Genomic DNA, 19,818 nt, shown 5'->3' on the forward strand with positions numbered 1-19,818 from the left:
CTGCAATGATCTAAATTAGTTGCAACTAAGACATCTCTCTTATCCTAGTGCCTTCAATCTGTCTCAAAACCTACATCAGCCAACCAATGGAAGTTTTTTTTTACAGTCCAAAAAAAAAAACAAATCTAGTATTTTGATTACTGGTCTTAATTTGTTTCACTCGTTGTCCATATGGCCAGTGCCCAGTGTTTTGGAATGTCCTTCCCCTTAATTAGACTTTTGAACAGGGAAAGCGATGTGTATTGCTTCACAAAGATCCTCTCAGGAGGGAAGGGTGGATTCGCCTGAAGTCCCTTTTGTTTCTTATCCCCAAGTTCATCAGGTGCCATGCAATAGTCCCCTTCTGTTTGACCTTCGACCAAAGGCCAAGCAAATGCATGGAAGGTTTTTGGGTCAAAGAAAGCAGAAAGGATGCCTTCTTCTCTGTCCATTCGGCCTTTGGACGCCATTGGACGGGAGGCAGGCAATTGTCCCAGTCCACCTTCAAGGATAAACCGTACTCGCCTGCCGCTGCTGCTGTGATTTTGGACACCTTTGTCACCTTGAAGATTAATGAATTAAAGATCCTCTGTTGATAATTATATAACATGTGGACGATAATGTAGGCAATGGGCGTGCAAACCTATGCTTCCCTTCTTTGTTGCTTTTTTTTTTTACGGTGGATGCTTTCTCGTATATCAATGTCTTCAAACTTTGGGTGTAAGGTTTGTCGTATTCTCTTCTGAAGTTGGCAGAGGCGACAAGTGGCCATGCAGTATGGACGATCGATGCTGGAAGAAATATTTTTTTTCAAACGCTATTCGGGTGGATTTTTTAAGTTGCGTAGGTTGCATCCGTTTGTTGTCACGAGGCATTTGGACGTCGTTAAGTTTGATTCCAACGGCCGAAAGTAGTGCTGTTAGGTGTCGATTCCACATGCACAAATTTCACTCTCCACACGGCACAAAAAAATCAATCCGACTTGCTAGAGATGGCAATTTACTTGGATCCTTTAGCCCAAAACCCGAATATAATAGATTTTATCCAATTTGCAGCGGATCCAGGACATATATGGTTGGTAGATTCCTGAAAATTATTGTAGCTTTAATAGATTCGATCCGTCCAATCTGCGCTGTTTAATTTTACTTACTCCGTCTCGTCCCACCCCAAGACAAGTATGGAATGAATAATGAGTAAGGTTTATCCGATCCATATTAATGTTACCACATATGATGATCGAATGTTGAATTACCAATCCACTATTATGCAAGATTATAAAAGTTTTCTTGTGCCGCAATAGCAGCTCTAAAGCATTTTCCAATCGTTTATAATGATATTATCAAATATTTTATCTTCTTTTAATTGACTTTCAATCTGGCATTTGCTGGTCAATTTCTACTATCAAATATGTATACAAGGCTGAAGCAGAGCTAGGATTAATTGTCACCATTCAATTCTCATTGGTTTCAAACTAGCAGGGAAAATCCCACTCTTGCTTGCATTCCATATTATATTTGATCCTCCAAATATATTCCATATCTAGGCATAGCATGTGGTCATTGTTGAACTGCGTGGATTTGCAATAATAGGATGTTAAGATGTTCATCATGAGCAGTTGCTTGAATGATCTCCGGAGTTCATTGTTGATTTATAACACTTTCTGTTACTTATTCAAACACGTTACGTTAGAACTTACGGACGGCCAAATGCTTCATCTTTTCTACGGTGCTCCTTATCCATCGTGTGTTCAAGTGGGTTTGGCAAGCTTGGCCAAAACTAGAATAATAAAGGCTTGTGCCGACCCGAGAGCCCCACGTGCGGTCCACGAAACTAGAAGCATGTGTTATGGGACATTTGTTAGTATTATTTGTTATTGTAATTAATAAAGTTTATAGAACTCGCTTGTTTTGATTGAAGTCCTATAATTGGTTCATGAATGATAGGGAAGAAATCAGAATGAAATCCACTGATTCACTAGTTTTTTTGTCAAATATATAACTTTTTAAAACTGAAATAAATCAAGTGAAACAATTTGAATTTCTTCGTCGAAGAAAAAGTTGATCAAACTGGATAAAATGTACCTTTTTTACTTTATAATTTTCTATCAAATAATCTCTTTGGCACCCAAACGTATCAACTTAGAAGCCTACGAGTTTCCCGTTTCTTTTGGAAATGAAAAACTATCCAACTAGAATAGCCAAATAGCATTATCTGGATTATTCAATCAAAAAAAACTTTATCCGGACCAAAGTTTGCCATTTCAGTACCGAATTACATACCGATGCCATACTAGCACAGTATCGGTACGATACGATATGAACTTTTTTTGGCGTATCGAGTGTCGGTACGCTACCTATATCGAGTACTGATAACAAATCGGTACAGTATGGTACGCTCTATATCCATTTGGTTCAGGCGGATACGATATACCATGATCCAAACTAATCTCTCCAACTTAGCCAAGTAATAATAGTAAACCTATGTGAGAACCAGATAAAAATGTCAATGGCATCCTTTGCTCTTTTTCTCTCACTCTCTTCTCATATTGTTTATTCATTATCTCAAGCTTTTGTGGTGACATAGTATATATTTCATAATCCAGATTTTTCTTTCAAAAAAGAAATGTACCATTTTTTCTTATTTTTCTTAAGTCGTAGGTTGGCTTAATTGTTCAAGGGTTTGAGTTACAATATTTATTTATTTCAAAAAAGAAAAAAAGGGGTCTCATAATAGCCTAGCTAATGCCTAATATTAACTTAGTAAACCGAACTTGGCTACTTTCAACCATATTGCTGAATTCTACTGTAAGGTCATTATCCCCTCTAGTAGAATCTCCAAAAATTATTGAAAAAATTAATGATATTTTCCTTTTCTTATATATTATTTTTGTCCTCTTATTTCCCTTCTTTCCTCATATGCAAGAGATATATTCGAGCATATTTAATTATGATATATATATATATATATATATATATATATATATATATATGACCTTGCAAATATAGTTTATTATGTATTCATGCTCTAAAATTACTAGTCGTATATATCTCTAAAAGCATCTTGTTTTTACAGGAATATCCCTCCAATTAGATTTTTGTCTGGCGATGTCAATATATTACCATTTTAAATGTAAGATAACTTTATCGCTAATACTCTTGATAGATTTACATAAAAATATAACCCTTTTCAATTTAAGATGAATATTTTTTTTAAGGAAGTTTAGGGTATGTGAAATAAAACTCAAAATGGTTATTTTTAATGCTATTACCCAAAAGTCTAATGAGAGGGGCATCTATTTAAAAGCATAATAAGTTGAGGGGTATATTTTTTGGAAGATAAATATAAAAACTACATATGCAAGGATACATGATAACAAACTCTTAAATTACTTGTCTAAAAACTACATATATTATGCTAGATGTAGACCTACCCTTGACCTAGTCACATTCTAAAATTTTGGCTCAACTAGATTTAATTAAAAATTATCAAAAATTTCAAAACAAAAATAATAGTAAATATACTTATCAAAAAGTTAATAATGATGAATATAACAAAAGAATTGCTCATATATTTTTGAAGACCGAAAGTAGAAAATTATACAAAGCTCCATAATCATTGCATTAGGTCAGTAGTTCCAAAAAAAATATTTTTTTCTTAGAATGAAAAATCAAATTTTTTTTCTCTTCAATAAAAACCATGCTCTCCTCTTCGATGGTATCATAGTATACTGGTGAGTCAGATTTATCAAATCTAGTGATAACTAAGATTTTTTTTTTGTTGATGATTTTGTTATGCCACTTGGATCCTTGAGGGATGAGGAATAGCCTCTCCTAATCTCTCCCTCTATACACATGCACACAAGCATATGTATCTATTAAATAGAAAGGAGAGAGAAAACTAAACCTCTCTCCAAACTTCATTTTTTTAAAAAAAATTGTAAAAAAATCATCTAAAATATCCACATTTTGTAAAAAATAAAAATTATCTATGAAAAAATATTTTAGAAATTCATGTATATTTGAATATAGTATAAAATACTGTGAAATCTCTCTCAACCAAATTAAGAAAGATGGATCTTTTTTTTGCCAAGGGAAAAATTTTTTAGGAAGTCACGTATATCTAAATATATTAGAATTCACCATGCATAGGAAAGAAATATTTTAGAAAGCGGAATTTCTTTCTACCAAATTAAAAAAGAGGGTTTTTTATTTGCTAAGAAAAATATAAAGAAAAAAAAATCAAATCCATCGAATTCTCTATTTTCTATAAGATCTGACTAACCATGAAATTCTTTTTGTCAATATATGATCTATCACATATATTATATTTTTTTAGTAACAATAGACTTAAAAGGATCTGTGAAATTTTATAGGTTGAATTTAATTTATTTATACTATCTAAATTTAAAGGGCATCCACGGCCTCCTAGAGCTCAATGACAAATACAATTATAGTATCTAATTTTAAATTATTTATAGGAAAAAAGAGTGCAACTTTGGTCAAATCGCATACTCGCCGTTGGAGTACCGTCCGTCCCGCCCTGGTTAGTCTGGCTAACCGTTTCCTGAAATCCGTCACACCAGTTGCCGTCATTGTGATGATACTTAAGAATCCTACATATGGGTTGCCGGCTTTCCGTAGTTTCAAAGTCCTAGCCGGACTCAACCTCCTCCTTCCTCCTTCGGCTCTTCGATAACCTGCAAAGAATCCCACTCCGTCTAGAATATCACTTTCCTTGGAATTCTTCCGCCCTTTATACGCGCTGGTGGCCTGGGGGACAGAGAACGGAGAGATGACATCGCGGCCAGCGGAGGAGGAGCGATGTCATTGGGGCTACCGGCGCTTCGCTTGGAGATGTACGGCGGCGGCGCTGCATTGCCGATCAAGGCGGCGCCCGGCGCCGTCCGATGCCATCCGAGGTCGTCAATCTTGGGGTCGCGAGAGAAGGAGGCCAGTTTCTTCCGGCGGATCCGGAGGACCCTTTTAGGAAAAAAATTCGGGTTTTTCGCCCTGCTCTTCGTCTCGGCCGCCGCCTTCTTCTTGCCCGCCTTTCGCCTCAGCAAAGGTTCAATTTTTGGCCCTTTCATCTCTCCTTTTCCGTCCCTCATTCTCTCTTCTTTGCTTCTAGTCGTTCTTGATTCTTTTATGCGTTTTGTTTCTTTTAACTCAAAGATGTAATCTTGGATTCGTATCCATTATCTTGACGCCTGGCACCAGTTGATCATGTTTTGAGACTTAATACTACTTTGAATGTATTGGTTTAACTGCATTATTGTTCGTTCTTGATCTTTCGTGCGTTTCTTTAACTCAAAGTTGCAATCTTGAAGTTTTTTTTCCATTATGTTGATTGCTTCGGTTTGGCCAGTCGATCATGATTTCAAAGGAGTATTTTGATTATATTACTTGACTTGGGTTATTGTGGATTCTTGATCTTTCATGTGTTTCTTTAACTCAAATTCGTAATCTCGGATGTTCCTTTGAATTGGATGCCTTGTTTTGCTCAGTTGATCATGATTTGAGACCTAACAATACTTTGGTTCTATTAGTTTAATTGAGTTATTGTTGATTTTATAGTCTCATGCGCTTCCTTGACTCAAAGACATAATCTTGGAATATATCCATTATCTTGATGCCTCAGTTCGACAGTTGATCATGATTTGAATCAGTATTACTCTTACTATTAGTTTAATTGCATTATTGTTGATTCCTAATTTTCATGTCTGTCTTTAACTTTCAAAATGCAATCTTGTAACATACCGATTATCTTGATGCTGCAGTTTGGCAGTTGACCATGTTTTGTTTGCTTTTCAGGGATGATGGCAATATTGTGAATGTGGATATTTTATTTGTATTTTTGTGATCAATGGGAAGAAAGAAAGGTTGCAGCAAATTCACATTTTCCTTTGTAGAGTATAATCATGCAACAAGATGTTTATGTTTCAATTTTTATATATAGTTAGAGAAACTATATGCATCGATCGCTGTCAAGCATCCGGGCCGGTCATTGTGGCTCCTAAAATCTTTATTTCCAAAACCTCCTCCAAAAAAAAAGACTTGTTAAATATATGAAAAGATTGTTCTGTTCCCAAACATGAGACCACTATCATATATCTTAGAGCCATTTCCAGTAGATTGTCACTTCTTCATCATGGGGGCTTTCCTGCTCACTGTGACAGGTCAAGTTACGATGGATATGGAATCTACATTTCATCAACACCCAGCAAGTAATGAATCTGCGACTTGGCATTCTGGGAGATATTGGCAGCCAAAGGGCATTCCTACACCACATCCTTGTGGAAATTTCTCATATCCTCCTCCACCACATGATAAGAAGCGTACTGGCCCGCGACGTGAGTATACTGCTTTTTTCTTGTCTAAGTTGTTGTAAAAGTATATTAAGATGCCAACCATTTTGTTCATCACCTTTCTTTAGCTTGTCCTGTTTGCTATGTCCCTGCGGAACAAGCAATGGATTCTATGCCAACTTCATTATCAGTATCGCCTGTCCTTAGGGATCTAAATTATGTCATTGAGGAAACCTCAGTCAAAACTGAATTGGAAGGAGGCTCAACATTTGGTGGACATCCGACTCTGCAGCAGAGAAATGAGTCCTTTGATATAAAAGAGTCAATGACTGTGCATTGTGGGTATGTATATTTGTGTCTTCACATTTTTTTCTTGCCTAAGTTAATTGGTAAAATACTCTTACCTTAGTTTGAACAGTATGTAGAAACTCTTTTCATTGATACTCAAACTCACTCATTGTTTACTGGCATTGATCAGATTTGTTAAGGGGATGAAACCTGGACGTGGTACTCTGTTTGACATTAATGATGCTGATCTTCTTGAGATGGAGCAATGCCATGGAATAGTTGTTGCTTCGGCTATATTTGGTACAAATTGTGCTGCACTTTTTTTTCTTCTTGATCCTGCTCCCCTTCTTCTAAATTCTAAATGATATGTTTCCTCTTATGACTATCCTTTTTTGACCAGGAAATTATGATATAATGCAACATCCCAAAAATATAAATGAAGCTACAAAGAGAAGTGCATGCTTTTACATGTTTGTGGATGAAGAGACTGCAGCCTACATAAACAACTCAACAGAACTGGACAGGACAAAAAGAGTCGGGCTGTGGAGAGTGGTTGTTGTCCGAAACCTTCCTTATGATGATCCAAGGCGCAATGGAAAGGTACTGTCTTCTCATGGACTTCTTATAGAAGTCAACTATATAGCCTCCACTCCACGATCGTAGAACAAATGTTAGGATACATTTGGAAAGTATTAATGCAAGGTTAAAAATATAATGTACCATTTTTTGAGCAATTTATCCACATCCTTCCTTTCACTGTTTTTTTTTAATAATTATGAAATTCAAACTTTTTTTTAATACCCATAGTTAAACTTGCAAGCATTCTGTTGATCCTGTCTGTTTATATCACTTTTGAAACTATAGTACAAGAAAAACAAAAAACTAAAAAAAGCTATGTCTGAGTTTGTACAGATTAAGTTGATACAATCTTGATATCTTTTATCTCATGGATTAAGTTGATACCATCTTCAGCTCATTTATTTCAAAATTAATTGCCTGTTCTCCAATCACCCTAGGTGTAGGTTTTCTTCTTCTCCTTATTTTCATTGAAGTCTCATATGTAAATAACGAAGAATGAATCTGAAATAGTGCATTTAATGCAGGCTCAGCCTTAGTCTGTTTCATGCAAAAGTTGATACTCTTGCCCAGAGATAATGCATTTTGTTTTCATTGGAAACGTGCAAAGTGGGAAATGGTTGCCATACACTTCTGGATTTTAGAAGGAAAAAACATGAAACATATTGCTTGAAACAAAATGTCTTGGGTACATTTAAACCCACATTGCACAAAAAGATCCTTTAATGCAAATATTTGCATGTCATAACCATTGGAAAGGGGGAGGATAATGAGTTTAGAGAAAAGAGAAAGGAGGGTAATTATCTGGGAAGGAGACATAAAACAAAAACAAAAAAAATCAGTGTCAAAGTCAAGTAACTATACTTTCATAAAAGCAACAAGGATTTGAAACTGGATTCCATTTAGTTATTTTGGTAGCACCAAGAGACAACCATTTAAGGCCCCACTATTTTTCAATCGAGTCTCGCCTTCAGAAAGCTCGAATTCAGATCGAGTAGAATTGCTATATGTTCCCTTCAGCTCCCTTGCCCATGCCCCAAAGAAAAAAGAAACAAAAAAACAAAACTAGAAAAACCAAAATCTATTCCATCAGAAAGGCACCCAAGGAAAACAAATTGCAAAAAAAAGCAAAGACATATATGTTGAACTTAACTTGATGCAAGGTCTAAATTTTAATCTGAGACTTATGTTTTAATTTTCACATTTCCACTTTTTTAAAGACTGGCCTGCTTAAAACCAGGTGGCCTGCCTTTTGAATTCACAAACTTGTGAGTTAAGTACTATTTTATAGTATGGAGCTCTAATCTTGGGGATGTTTATTGAGTAACCAAAGTACACATTTGAGGGAGATGGGTAAAAACTTCTTGCTGCTTATGAATTTACCAGTCTTGGTATTTGAGATGTGGTTTTGCTAATAAGTTTGTATTAGGACAAGCCTCTGATAATGCCAATTGAGATTTTTAATGAACTAGGCTTTATCCTATTGGTTACATTCCTCCTCCATTTGAATAATTTTGCACTTCAAACCTTGAGGAGGTTCATTTTCTTTCAAATGGTTGGTCATCCACCACTGTTATTCTCTAAAATAAAAGTTTCCAATTGAGTTAGTGGGTCTGGGATATATTTTGGCAAAATTGGGTTTCGAGGTTGTCAATTTGGGTGGATGAACAGTTGCAGTATGAAGGCTAGTTTCCTTGTGTATGCTACTTTGATATCTTAGTAGAAGTTCATAGTCATTTTCACTTTAAGGAGCTAATGTTTCTTCGTATGTATGCTTGGAGGATTGTTTATTGCTTTCAAAAAACTTTTATCATCCAATGACTTGCTGATGGATCAATACTTGAAAATTATCAGACTATCTTTTTTTACGATTAATAAGTTAAATTAACTCTAAATGCATTACACTTATATGTATAATTCTTGTGATACTATTTATGTTTAACAGGTTCCCAAGCTTCTACTTCACAGACTTTTTCCTAATATACAATATTCAATATGGATTGATGGAAAGCTTGAGCTCGTTGTGGACCCCCATCTTATACTAGAGCGGTAAACTTCATGAGAAACTTTCTTTATATATTTCTTGTTCAAAATTAATTACATTTATGCCAAGTTTAATCCTTCATGCAAACATTTCAGAACATATGGTTCAGATAAATGCTAAACTTCAACTTGAATATGTACTCTAGTTATGCATTTTTATCTGTCCTTTACAGAAGTATCTTGATTTGAGTTTTTGATGTTGCTTGATCTAGTCAAAACACTTTCGCAAGTTAGTGTCATTAGCACTTGGGGATTGCATCAGTCTTTTGTAGCATTGCCAATTTTTTTTGAAATTTTTGAAGTACAGATGTCTGGTTTTCGTGATATAGACTTGTCTGGAGAAGGTTGAGGTCTATGATTCACTAAAGGAGAAAAAGGTTCTGATCCCAAAAGTGCAGTAATGAGGAAATATAGCTATTATGGTTATATATGCAATTTATTTTGATTTATACAATAAATTTGGTGCAAAAGGAGGTAACAACGAGGTTGACAAAATGCCAGAGATTATGAGGAGAGAAGATTAGGAGATAAAATATCACGTTAGGTGGAATTAGAGAAATTATACAGTGATGAAATGATATTCATCAATGTGGTAATAACTCAGATGATGTGATATGTATATTTTGGCAAGTAGTTATCTGTGTGATATCAATATTTACTTGAGTCTTCACATGACCAATCATGTTCTAGATTCATATCCTGTCTACTCTTAGTTTGTGTCCATCTTTTATAAAGTTTCTTACCAAAAAACAGTTTTATTACCATTGTAAAGTGGACATAGCAAATGACAATGTCAGACAATGTGATATTCACATCTATGACAATGTGGTAACATAATCAACGTCTACATGTCTTTGATTAAGTGGTCTACATTAGTTGATTCATCTTGTTAATAATTAGTTACTTTCATCAATGTTTCTATTAGAGTGTACCCTTGCCTTAAGGAAGGCTAAGAAACAGGAAGTAAAGGTGGAATATTTTATGTTTTTTCGCTTTAACATTATATTACTAAATTTGTGGTTAATCTTGATACGATCTGGCAAGAATAATGTCAGGCTTGTTATCATGCAAAACTTTACATCTCATCCACTCCATTTCTTTATAAAGTTCCTTACTATGCACCACTTCTTTCTCCCGAACAAACACTTGGTGTATGATCTCCTCCATTATATTGTATCTGGGTTGTTGATGCACTTACCACCACCATGACCACATCATCTCATGCCATACATCTCCATTGCTATTGCCCTCAGTTAGTGTCCATCTTTCATATATTTGTTATTTAAATGAATTGATAAGGGGTCGGTGTCAACCTAGAAATGTACATGGAATGCTTCGTAGGACATGTTTAAAGTTTCATTGAAGTATAAATAGGTCTTGTGTACGAACTAATTGCAAGCATTTTTAAATAGAGAATTTAATTAAACTTAATGACTAGATTTAACAGAAAGGGAACATTTCTTGCTACTAGTTATTATGCACTAGACTGCGGTGCATGCAATGTACATGTGCTTTTAATTTTTTTAAGATAAAATATGTTCAGATAACTAAATAATAAATGCTAGATGAAGGATTTGAACCTTCTACCTTGTGGTTAAAACACGTGTTCTAACCAACATGGGATGAGAAATGTAGATGCCAAGCAGGGTGGAAGAATGTGGGTCAGGGTCCATGGATCTTTAGTGCACCTCGAGCATGGTCACATTGCAGGATATTATAAAGTAAAATATGTGTAGATTCATGGCTGCTAAAGATCTAAGATTTAGAATAATTTAAATAAACTTTGAAGTTATTGCTATTTTTTCTAATGCATAATATCTCATCTTCACCTCTTGGTTAAGAAGTATCTCTCCTCCTCCTCTCTTGAAAGTTATTAGAGTCCGGATATGCTAAGATATCTTCCGTAGTCTTTGAATTCTTTCTTTCTTTCTGAATTAAATTTTCTCACCTGTTGCTTTTTGAAGTTAGCATGAGCATCTTTATTACTATGTACTGTTCTCCTTTTCTTATTCTCAAAGTCCAGCAATTGTAGAAACCCTTCTATCTTTATTACTATGTATCTTTAAACATTTTAAGAGAGAAATCATTAGAATTATTGTAGAAATACTTTAAAGCCTACGTGGAATCATTTGATTAGGGTTATTCTTGGGATTGAAAAATTGGGAAACTAATAACTTTTATATAGTTTAAGGATACTGATTTAAGGATGCAGCTCCTTTGAATGTGTTAATGGGCATGCTTGCATGGGTTGTTATGTTTTTAAGTTTTTTTGCATCAGTTGCTTGTTTTTGCACTTTTGTATTACCATATGCCGATTGCATTACTAGCAGAACTCAATAGGATATAAAATGAGTTGGCTTTTCAATGATAGAAAGATTATAGCAAAAAAAAAGACTGAAATAATTTACATAAGTGTAGTGGTGATTAGGACGTTGAGGTAGATTTCTGTGTAAAACCCTAAAAGAAAATTAAAAACAAATTTATTGGAGGAAGCTTAGAAGATGCTTAGGAGCCTTCCGCTATCATGCATAATGTGATGGACAACCAACTGACATGGTACGCTTATGTGCCAAGGAATTGGAGTGGGATTCTGGGTTCATGGGCCTACCAGCGAAAAGGATCTTTTACCTGTTAATGCATTGATGCAGTCTTCCAGAAAGGGTTAAATGAATCTCAATATGCTAGCAGGGTTTATCTTTCATAAAAATTCAATGACTGCATGACTACATGAACTTTAAAGTCTCAAGTAGATTTGAGAAGGCTTTAGTTTGTAATTTTCTTTACATACGTCATGCTTACGTATGCCGTGCCTGGTAAAATAGTCATCTACCATTTGCAAGATGAGTTTTTTCGCATTATCTTTTTCAGTATTAAAAATTGATAAAATTTAGTATCCTCAAGCTTAAATATTTATTTATTTATTTAGTTTTTGCCATGATGTTAAGAGTGCACTAAACCCTGGGCATCATTGTTTCTGGTACATTTCACTTGTAAGATCCATCTTTAGCAAGAAAAGAGAGATATCCCACCCTTTTCATTGTCATATATGCAAGTCTTTGGACTCAGACTAGGTGTGCGCAGGCCAGCTAATGCGCTCAAAGTTGGGTGGATTTATGGATTTTCTTTATATTTCTCATCAGGAAATATGAAGACCACTAAGCTTGCTTCTCTTGCAGCACAATAAATAGTAAATACGTAGGTCTGTGCTCCTATTGATAGTTGTCCTTAAAAAAAGCATCTGATTGTCATGTTATTTTTTTTTCTTCAAAAATGCATTTTATCTGTTTGTTGGTTGTATTATCATAAACTAGCTTGGTTGAGATGTGGAACTAACACTTGTGTATTTACGGTGAGTTTGAATATCGCCGTACCATGACCTTAGTAATTATGCAACTTATTAATCCTACATTTTTCTCGGTTTCAATATACTGACCTGTTTATTTATCTATTTATTTTAAATTGACGATGCTATTTCTCTGTTTCAGACTCTTGTGGCGTGAGAATGCCACTTTTGCAATCTCTAGGCATTATAAACGGTTTGATGTTTTTGAGGAAGGAAAGGCTAATAAAGCTGCTAAAAAATATGACAGTGCCTCCATTGATGCACAGCTCGAGTTTTATAGAAGAGAGGGCTTGACTCACTATTCTCCAGACAAGCTTCCTATAACAAGTGGTGAGTGCAGGATCATGCTTTAGCATTTCCTTTTATTTTCATCCGATAACTTAGTTCTATGACTTTTGAGGCTTGCAGATGTCCCTGAAGGCTGTGTGATAGTCAGAGAACATATCCCCATAACCAACCTCTTCACATGTCTATGGTTCAACGAAGTTGACCGTTTTACCTCAAGGGATCAACTTAGTTTCAGCACGGTGAGGGACAAAATAATGGCTAAAGTAGATTTGAAGCTCAACATGTTTGATGACTGTCAAAGACGTAACTTTGTTAATCAGGTAGCAACAGTCTCATTTATTATCATATTGGTAGACTTTCTTTGTTATGCGATACATAGATACTAAAAATTGGCATTAGTTTGTTCTTTTCTCTATGTAATTAATTTGTTTTGGCATCTAGGTATATCATAAAGATGTGATGCGACAAAAAAGCAGCCCTCCTCCACGACTATCATCTAATATTGAATCACGTAGTAGTAATTCACAATCAGACAGGACCACAAGATTTCAACCAGGGAAGCCAGTCAGGAATGGGAGGTATAAGAAACCACGTTCGAGATGCCGACACTCAGGAAGAAAGACGTTTTAGAAAGAAGAATTGTTCCAATGCATCCTTTTCCTGTGCCAGGGGAAATAATAACCACAGGTCAAGGTGTTTGGCAATTGCACTTCAGCAGGCTTGGAATTGTTAATATTTATTTTGTTTTGTTGTAATTATTAGCAGATTCAGAATAAACTGCATACGAGATGATTAAAGGAAAACAAGTCTGTTGTTTATTGTTTATTTTTTTAACTTTTATTGGGTGTGGGGAAAGGATGAGAGGGTTGGGCTGCTGCAGATATATTAGGGTGGGCGTGCTTATAGATAAACTGGTCTTCTGGTCCTCTGAAATATCAACTGTCCTCAGTCTGAGGTCATGTAAAGTTCTGCAAAGAAAAATAGGTTCTTTAACTCTTTTTGAATATACCACCAAAAGAAAAAAACTCTATCCAAATATCATATTTCTTCCTATCCTCTTCCTCTCTCTCTCTCTCTTTTTATTATGATGATTGATAACAATTTTATATATCCTTTTTAACTTTCACTAAGTCGATTACTATCACAAGTTACTTTGACACATTTAAACTCTTGGTTCTCAATCTCAACAAATGAATCTTATAACAATTCTTTTTTTGAAAGGAGAAAAAAAAGAGAAATAGAAGTGCACATTCCAGGCCTAGGACATTGTTATCAAAATATATATAGATAATAGAAGATTTTTCAACTCAGGAACATTCAAGGATGGGTGGTTTCAACTCTGAACTTTTATCATATATATATAGATAGATAGATAATCATCCAGGATTGATCTAATCATGTTATATTTAAAATATATATTTTGAAGTTTAATTAATAGGATCTCCTGGATTGTGGTTGCATTTGATGGGCTCCTGTCGGTGGTGGTGGTGGTCTCTCTCCATTGTGGTAGCCCACCCGTTGAATTGTTGTGAACTGTCAGAATGTGGCAAGCCAGCCTATTGGCAATCAAGAGATGGGCATTTTGGATTGAAAAGAATATACCAACCAACTAGAATACTACACTGCCCTATTGGCTTCTACTAACTATTATAATGGCAACAAGAATGTATTGTTATAATGGCAACAAAAATGTATTGTTACAATTGTCACAGCCAGCACCTCACCTAATAACCCAAATATTATTTGAGTTTTTTGATCCTATATAGTACTCAAGATCTACCCAGCGAATAACTGATATAAAACTAAACACACGCCCGCTCGGATCGTCTTTGCCAGGCTAAGTATCCAAATCCATTCAAATCCAATCACAAATACCACGATTAGCTCGTGGTTAGCTCAAATATATTCGTGCTACAGTATCCTCTAGTTCAGATAGATAATAAGCCGGGTCCACTATGATACTATTTACAACAACCCAGGACTTCATCCAAAAAGACTAGCCAAATTATATTTTGTGGGTTTCTTAGTCCTGTATAAGCACCTAAGATCTCCTCAGCAAATAACTGATAGGGACTAAACATACGTGGCTCCTCACAACAATATTATTATGTTATTACACGAATGTATTCATTTAAGTACCATTCTCCCTTGCATTTTCAACCTGGAGGTCATCAAGAGAGGTGAAATCTAACAGGAAGCAATATAGTAGATGTCACAGCAAGGTGAAAGAGAAGGTAGTTAGCATATCATTGTTTACTACCACAATAAATGAAGGTTTTGATGAGCCCTTGGAATATATCATACTATTATACCCTTATTTGCTGTCAAGACCCTACGCAACAAAACTTTCTTTGTCCAATTCTTTCCTATCCTGAACGATTCCGTCCATCGACCATCGCTGATTGTTTGGTGAAGTGGCAAAAGGCCGAACAAATATATCACAAGATACGATCCGCCCGAGAAGATCTACCTCTGCAAGCATCTTGCCAGCCCTAGCCGAAACCCAAAAGCAAATCACAAACTTTTACATCCGAGTTTTCTCATTATCTACTCGGAAGTCATCTCTTTCTCCGATACTCTTTAAGAAATTGATCTGCGCTCACCTCCTTTTACATTTGCACTGCATGCTTCATCATGTTGATGAGCTTAACCTCTTAATAAACTTGGGTGGATTATTCCTCCCTTTCATCAACATATAAAAACAAAAATGATCACAGCCAACATCGCTGGGTTGATATAGTTTTCTTTGACATAATTTAGCAAGAAAGGCCAGCCAACAGGTGGGTTGGGCTAGCATGTCTTGATGCTAACATTGCACCAAACTCCAAAGCTAGTACGTATTCCTTAATCTCTCTATCCTTCTTCACTCTCCTTAGGCAGCAGGATTCATTGGTCATCACAAAAATTCCAAGTTCAACAGTGCCCAAAACCAGAACCCTTCGCCTCTCTTCTCTTGATCTTCTGGTTCTTTCAGAATGGAGGAATAAGGGTTGCTCTAAGTTCTCTCGGGCAGCATACTTTTGACCCTTCTAATCTTAGTCTATTATGCATTTCTGGGTGTAAGTCGAGCACCCTGTGATGTGCGGCAAGAAACCTTTTACCCACTTGTGTTATCTTGGCTGCATTTCATAGTACTAAGAATTTCTGCTCTCGTTCTTTCTTTTTTTGGGCGTAAAGAAGAAGTTTGTTCTCTCATGGGCAGTCTTTTGGCATTCAAGGCATTCAAAGGTACAGGATTTGTGCCAGAGAAGTTATAGGATACCTCAAATTTTCATCCGTCAGCCTAGCATTGCTCCCTCAGGGAATCATATCAACATTCTTTTTGTTGGTCCCAGCAGAATGAAAGCAGAGAATGGGGCATTGTATCCTGTTCTTGGCCTTGCTTCCATTATAGCCTTCATATGCATATCACTTCGGGGTCTGGAATTCCATTCTGTGGAACCCAAAATGAGCTTTGTGAAAAGAAATGGGGCTAACTTCATGGTAGATGAGAGAGCATTTTATGTGAATGGGTGGAATTCTTACTGGTTGATGGATCAGGCTGTGGAGGAATTCAGCAGGCCTAGGGTCAGGAAAATGTTTCAAACTGCTGCAAAGATGGGTCTAACTGTCTGTAGAGCTTGGGCCTTTAATGATGGTGCCCACAATGCACTGCAGGTTTCTCTCGGTCGTTTTGATGAAAGGGTCTTTAAGGTATCAAATTCAGATCTCCTTTCTTTCCCTTATAATTATAACAATTGTATATTTGGTCTTCTGAAGGAGAATACATCTTATTTCTCTGCAAAACGAAATGAGCACTACTTTTTGGAGTTGTTCTCTTTGATCTTTTGCAGAAAAAAAACCCAAAACAAAAACATATTTTTTCTCTGTGCATTTGAATCATGATCTAGTGTAGTTTTGTTCAATGTGTCTTCCGTCTATACTAGCTATCATTGTCTACATGCTGAACTAAAATACTCTGCTTTTCATTCATTTTCTTGACTTGCGTATGTCTTTTTTATCTGTTCATAATTTGCTGCCATTTGTTTGTCTATAATGATAACTGGAAAGATGGCAGGCACTGGATTATGTCATTGTGGAAGCCCGTAAACATGGAATCAGGCTGCTTCTCAGCTTGGTCAATAATTTAGAACACTATGGCGGGAAGACGCAGTATGTTAGATGGGCATGGGAGGAAGGCATTGGATTGAGCTTTTCGAATGATTCCTTCTTCTTTGATCCAACCATTCGCCGCTATTTTAAGGTTTACCTGAAGGTAATATTCACTGCTTTAGAAGCTTATTCATTTAAACAGATTCTTGGGGATTGATTTCCAGAGTTGTATTGTCCATGTATAATTATCCCAGAAAGGCATATAAAAATACAATGACAAGTGCCTCTTTTAGCTTCCATTAACAAAAGCTTGGCAACCAGCGTCCCTGGATTTCAAATTGAACTGCTGTAAAATTTTATATTTATCATCTAGTTCTCCTTTTCACAGACTATTTTGGCAAGGAAGAACCACTTGACTGGAATCGAATACAGAGATGATCCCACCATCTTTGCATGGGAGTTGATGAATGAACCGCAGTGTATTTCTGATGCATCTGGTGACACTCTCCAGGCAAGCCTGTTCTTAAAACCTGCTTCTCCATTTATATTTTGCTGGTCATTGTTAGAAAGATGCAATTCCGCATTTTGGTCGGTGGTGGTGTGAAATGGGATAATCAAAAGATGAAACTGGTATCGAGGTATCAACACTTTCTTGAAACAAATATATATCCTTCAATTGAATGAAGAAAAGAGTTGCGATGCATCTATGTTTTCACTGTTGAAATGTTTCTTCTGTGAATATAATTAAGACTGGAAGACTGAGCATTCAAAGAGGTCATACTCTATGACCATCATTAAAGTTGAAATCTTGGCTAGAACTATATTGTAGTAAACATAGTCGATACGCATCTAACTCAGCTTCCTAGTCTATATATTATTTTACTGTCAGCATATACTCATATAGTAAGGGTAAATTGAAGTGATGAGGACCAATCGATGGGTAATTAGGATTATCTCAATCAATGACTGAGCTCTGCATGAATAGGTCTTTGCATTTGATCTAATGCTCATTAAGAGGTCTTTTTGTTTCAGCAATTCATGATTGGCAAAAGCATAATAGGATGATGCTGCTAGTAACTTTATGGAACATATCTGTCTATCAATGCATTTGTGCATGCATAAATAATCAGAAGAGACCTACATATCTAATAATAAGTGACAAAATATAACAGAGCACTGCAGATTTCCTTCATAATGTTTACAGATTGCAGTTAATTTTCAGTCCAGGCAACTAGGCAGGGACTGTCCATATAGACTATTTTAATCCTCTAATCACATCATGTTTGCGCCTTTGTACAAAAGCCGGAGTAGTTGATTCAGTAGTTCTTTAGTGTTGCATCACAAGGTTTCATCGATCCATTGGGTTTTTCTACACACAAAAGAAATGTTGATTCATTGGTTGCAAAGAATTGCAGGATTGGATTGAAGAAATGGCAGAATATGTGAAGTCAATTGACAAGAAGCACCTGCTGACAATTGGACTCGAGGGATTCTATGGCCCCACAAGCCCTCCAGAGAAGCTGAGTATGAATCCTGGAGAATGGTACAACACTATAGGATCGGATTTCATCCGTAACTCTAAGATCTCAGCCATCGACTTTGCCTCCGTGCATATTTATCCTGACCAATGGTAACCAACAAAATCCATAAATATTTCTCTTTCTTTACATCTTGCTATTGATAAGACTTAGTCATCTGCACTGATGGAGAAGGAATTGATTGTCATGGTGAATTTGCTAGGCAAAAAACTTGGCCGAGATGTGAAACTAATCATTCGCATCTTTGATGGGAGGTTTCAAATGCTGGGTCTCATTTATTCTTGTCAAAAGTTAAGGCTAGAAAAATTTGTTATTTTGCAGGTTGTTGGAAGCAGAACTTGATGAAAAATTGGAATACATTTCCAAATGGATGACCTCTCACATTGAAGATGGGGATAGAGAGCTAAAAAAGCCTGTCTTGTTCACCGAATTCGGGCTCTCAAACAAGAACAAGAACTTTGATCATTCGCACCGAGAAGCATTCTATAAGTCTATATTTGACACCATATATGAGTCTGCAAGGAAGAATGGGGCTGGGGCTGGTGCCTTCATCTGGCAGATCTTGGTCCCCGGAATGGAAGAATACAATGATGATTTTGGAATCATCCCTGGGGAGAGGCCATCAATTGATAGGCTGATAAAGGAGCAGTCATGTCGGCTAATGGCTTTGCAACACCAGCATGACTTGTCGAGAAGAAGTTCCAAAGGAATCTGCTAAAGGAGATCATAGAACTCGAATATCATTTCTTTCCTCTACTTTTCATTTAGACCTTTGTTTTAGTGAAAGATGGGGCACCTTCTCATGATCTAAAATTTGCTTAGTGGAGAGCAAACAATCCTGTGAATTTATTCCTTTGGTTATTTTTCTTTTGATTTCACTCTACTCCTCTTGAAGTGGAGTGGTACTGTAATACACTCTGATAAGAAAATGAAAAGTGAGGTGCTCTACTTTCATGTATTCCTTGCCATGGTAGTTGTTTATCTATTTGGGCTCTCTTTCAAAATCTCATGCAGAAACTTACCTGAAGAGTGTAAAGTTGGTATTTTTGCTGAACACGGCTTATCACATATCTTATGCACTGCTGTTTTTTTTTTTTTTTTGATGTCACACATGAACTTGTGTGAAACTTCGCAGACTGCTGATATTGGCTCATTATGTGCAGAGTAAAGAGAGATAGGGGAAAAAATAGTGGACTGCAAGATTTTATGGTGTCTTTTCAATAGAATCTAGTTCAAAATTAATTGTGAAAAATTCTTCATGCAGTTGGTATATTTCTGTTACTTCTCTTGTGAATTATTGCAGTTGTGAGGATCCGTGCGGGTGTGTGTTTAGTCCCACATTAGTTATTCGCTGGATAGATCTTGGA

General features: G+C 36.1%; 2 protein-coding genes across 2 annotated transcripts; both read left to right on the plus strand.

Moving 5' to 3' along the window:
- The first annotated feature begins 5,997 nt into the window (after positions 1-5,997).
- Positions 5,998-13,603, plus strand: LOC120108662. The gene is made up of 8 exons (XM_039122337.1): positions 5,998-6,328; positions 6,412-6,625; positions 6,762-6,871; positions 6,972-7,171; positions 9,093-9,196; positions 12,676-12,863; positions 12,942-13,141; positions 13,263-13,603. Exons 1-8 carry the CDS (start codon positions 6,070-6,072, stop codon positions 13,449-13,451), a joined length of 1,464 nt encoding a protein of 487 aa, XP_038978265.1. The 5' UTR covers positions 5,998-6,069; the 3' UTR covers positions 13,452-13,603.
- Positions 13,604-15,284: 1,681 nt separating this feature from the next.
- LOC120108661 (mannan endo-1,4-beta-mannosidase 2-like) lies at positions 15,285-19,409 on the plus strand. Its single transcript, XM_039122336.1, has 5 exons — positions 15,285-16,514; positions 16,879-17,076; positions 17,302-17,424; positions 18,329-18,543; positions 18,773-19,409. The coding sequence occupies exons 1-5, from the start codon at positions 16,161-16,163 to the stop codon at positions 19,167-19,169; spliced, it is 1,287 nt and encodes a 428-aa protein (XP_038978264.1). The 5' UTR covers positions 15,285-16,160; the 3' UTR covers positions 19,170-19,409.
- The last annotated feature ends 409 nt before the right edge of the window (positions 19,410-19,818 follow it).

Source organism: Phoenix dactylifera, unplaced genomic scaffold (genome assembly GCF_009389715.1).
Source record: "Phoenix dactylifera cultivar Barhee BC4 unplaced genomic scaffold, palm_55x_up_171113_PBpolish2nd_filt_p 001472F, whole genome shotgun sequence".
Taxonomy (NCBI): domain Eukaryota; kingdom Viridiplantae; phylum Streptophyta; class Magnoliopsida; order Arecales; family Arecaceae; genus Phoenix; species Phoenix dactylifera.

Excerpts from the sequence above, each read along its gene's own strand:
- LOC120108662 (XM_039122337.1), top strand. The coding sequence starts at position 6,070 with ATGAGACCACTATCATATATCTTAGAGCCATTTCCAGTAGATTGTCAC. Across the intron at positions 6,626-6,761 it reads TCAATGACTGTGCATTGTGG|ATTTGTTAAGGGGATGAAAC; the intron begins GTATGTATATTT and ends GGCATTGATCAG. Across the intron at positions 9,197-12,675 it reads CCCCATCTTATACTAGAGCG|ACTCTTGTGGCGTGAGAATG; the intron begins GTAAACTTCATG and ends TCTCTGTTTCAG.
- LOC120108661 (XM_039122336.1), top strand. The coding sequence starts at position 16,161 with ATGAAAGCAGAGAATGGGGCATTGTATCCTGTTCTTGGCCTTGCTTCC. Across the intron at positions 16,515-16,878 it reads TTGATGAAAGGGTCTTTAAG|GCACTGGATTATGTCATTGT; the intron begins GTATCAAATTCA and ends GAAAGATGGCAG. Across the intron at positions 17,425-18,328 it reads CATCTGGTGACACTCTCCAG|GATTGGATTGAAGAAATGGC; the intron begins GCAAGCCTGTTC and ends AAAGAATTGCAG.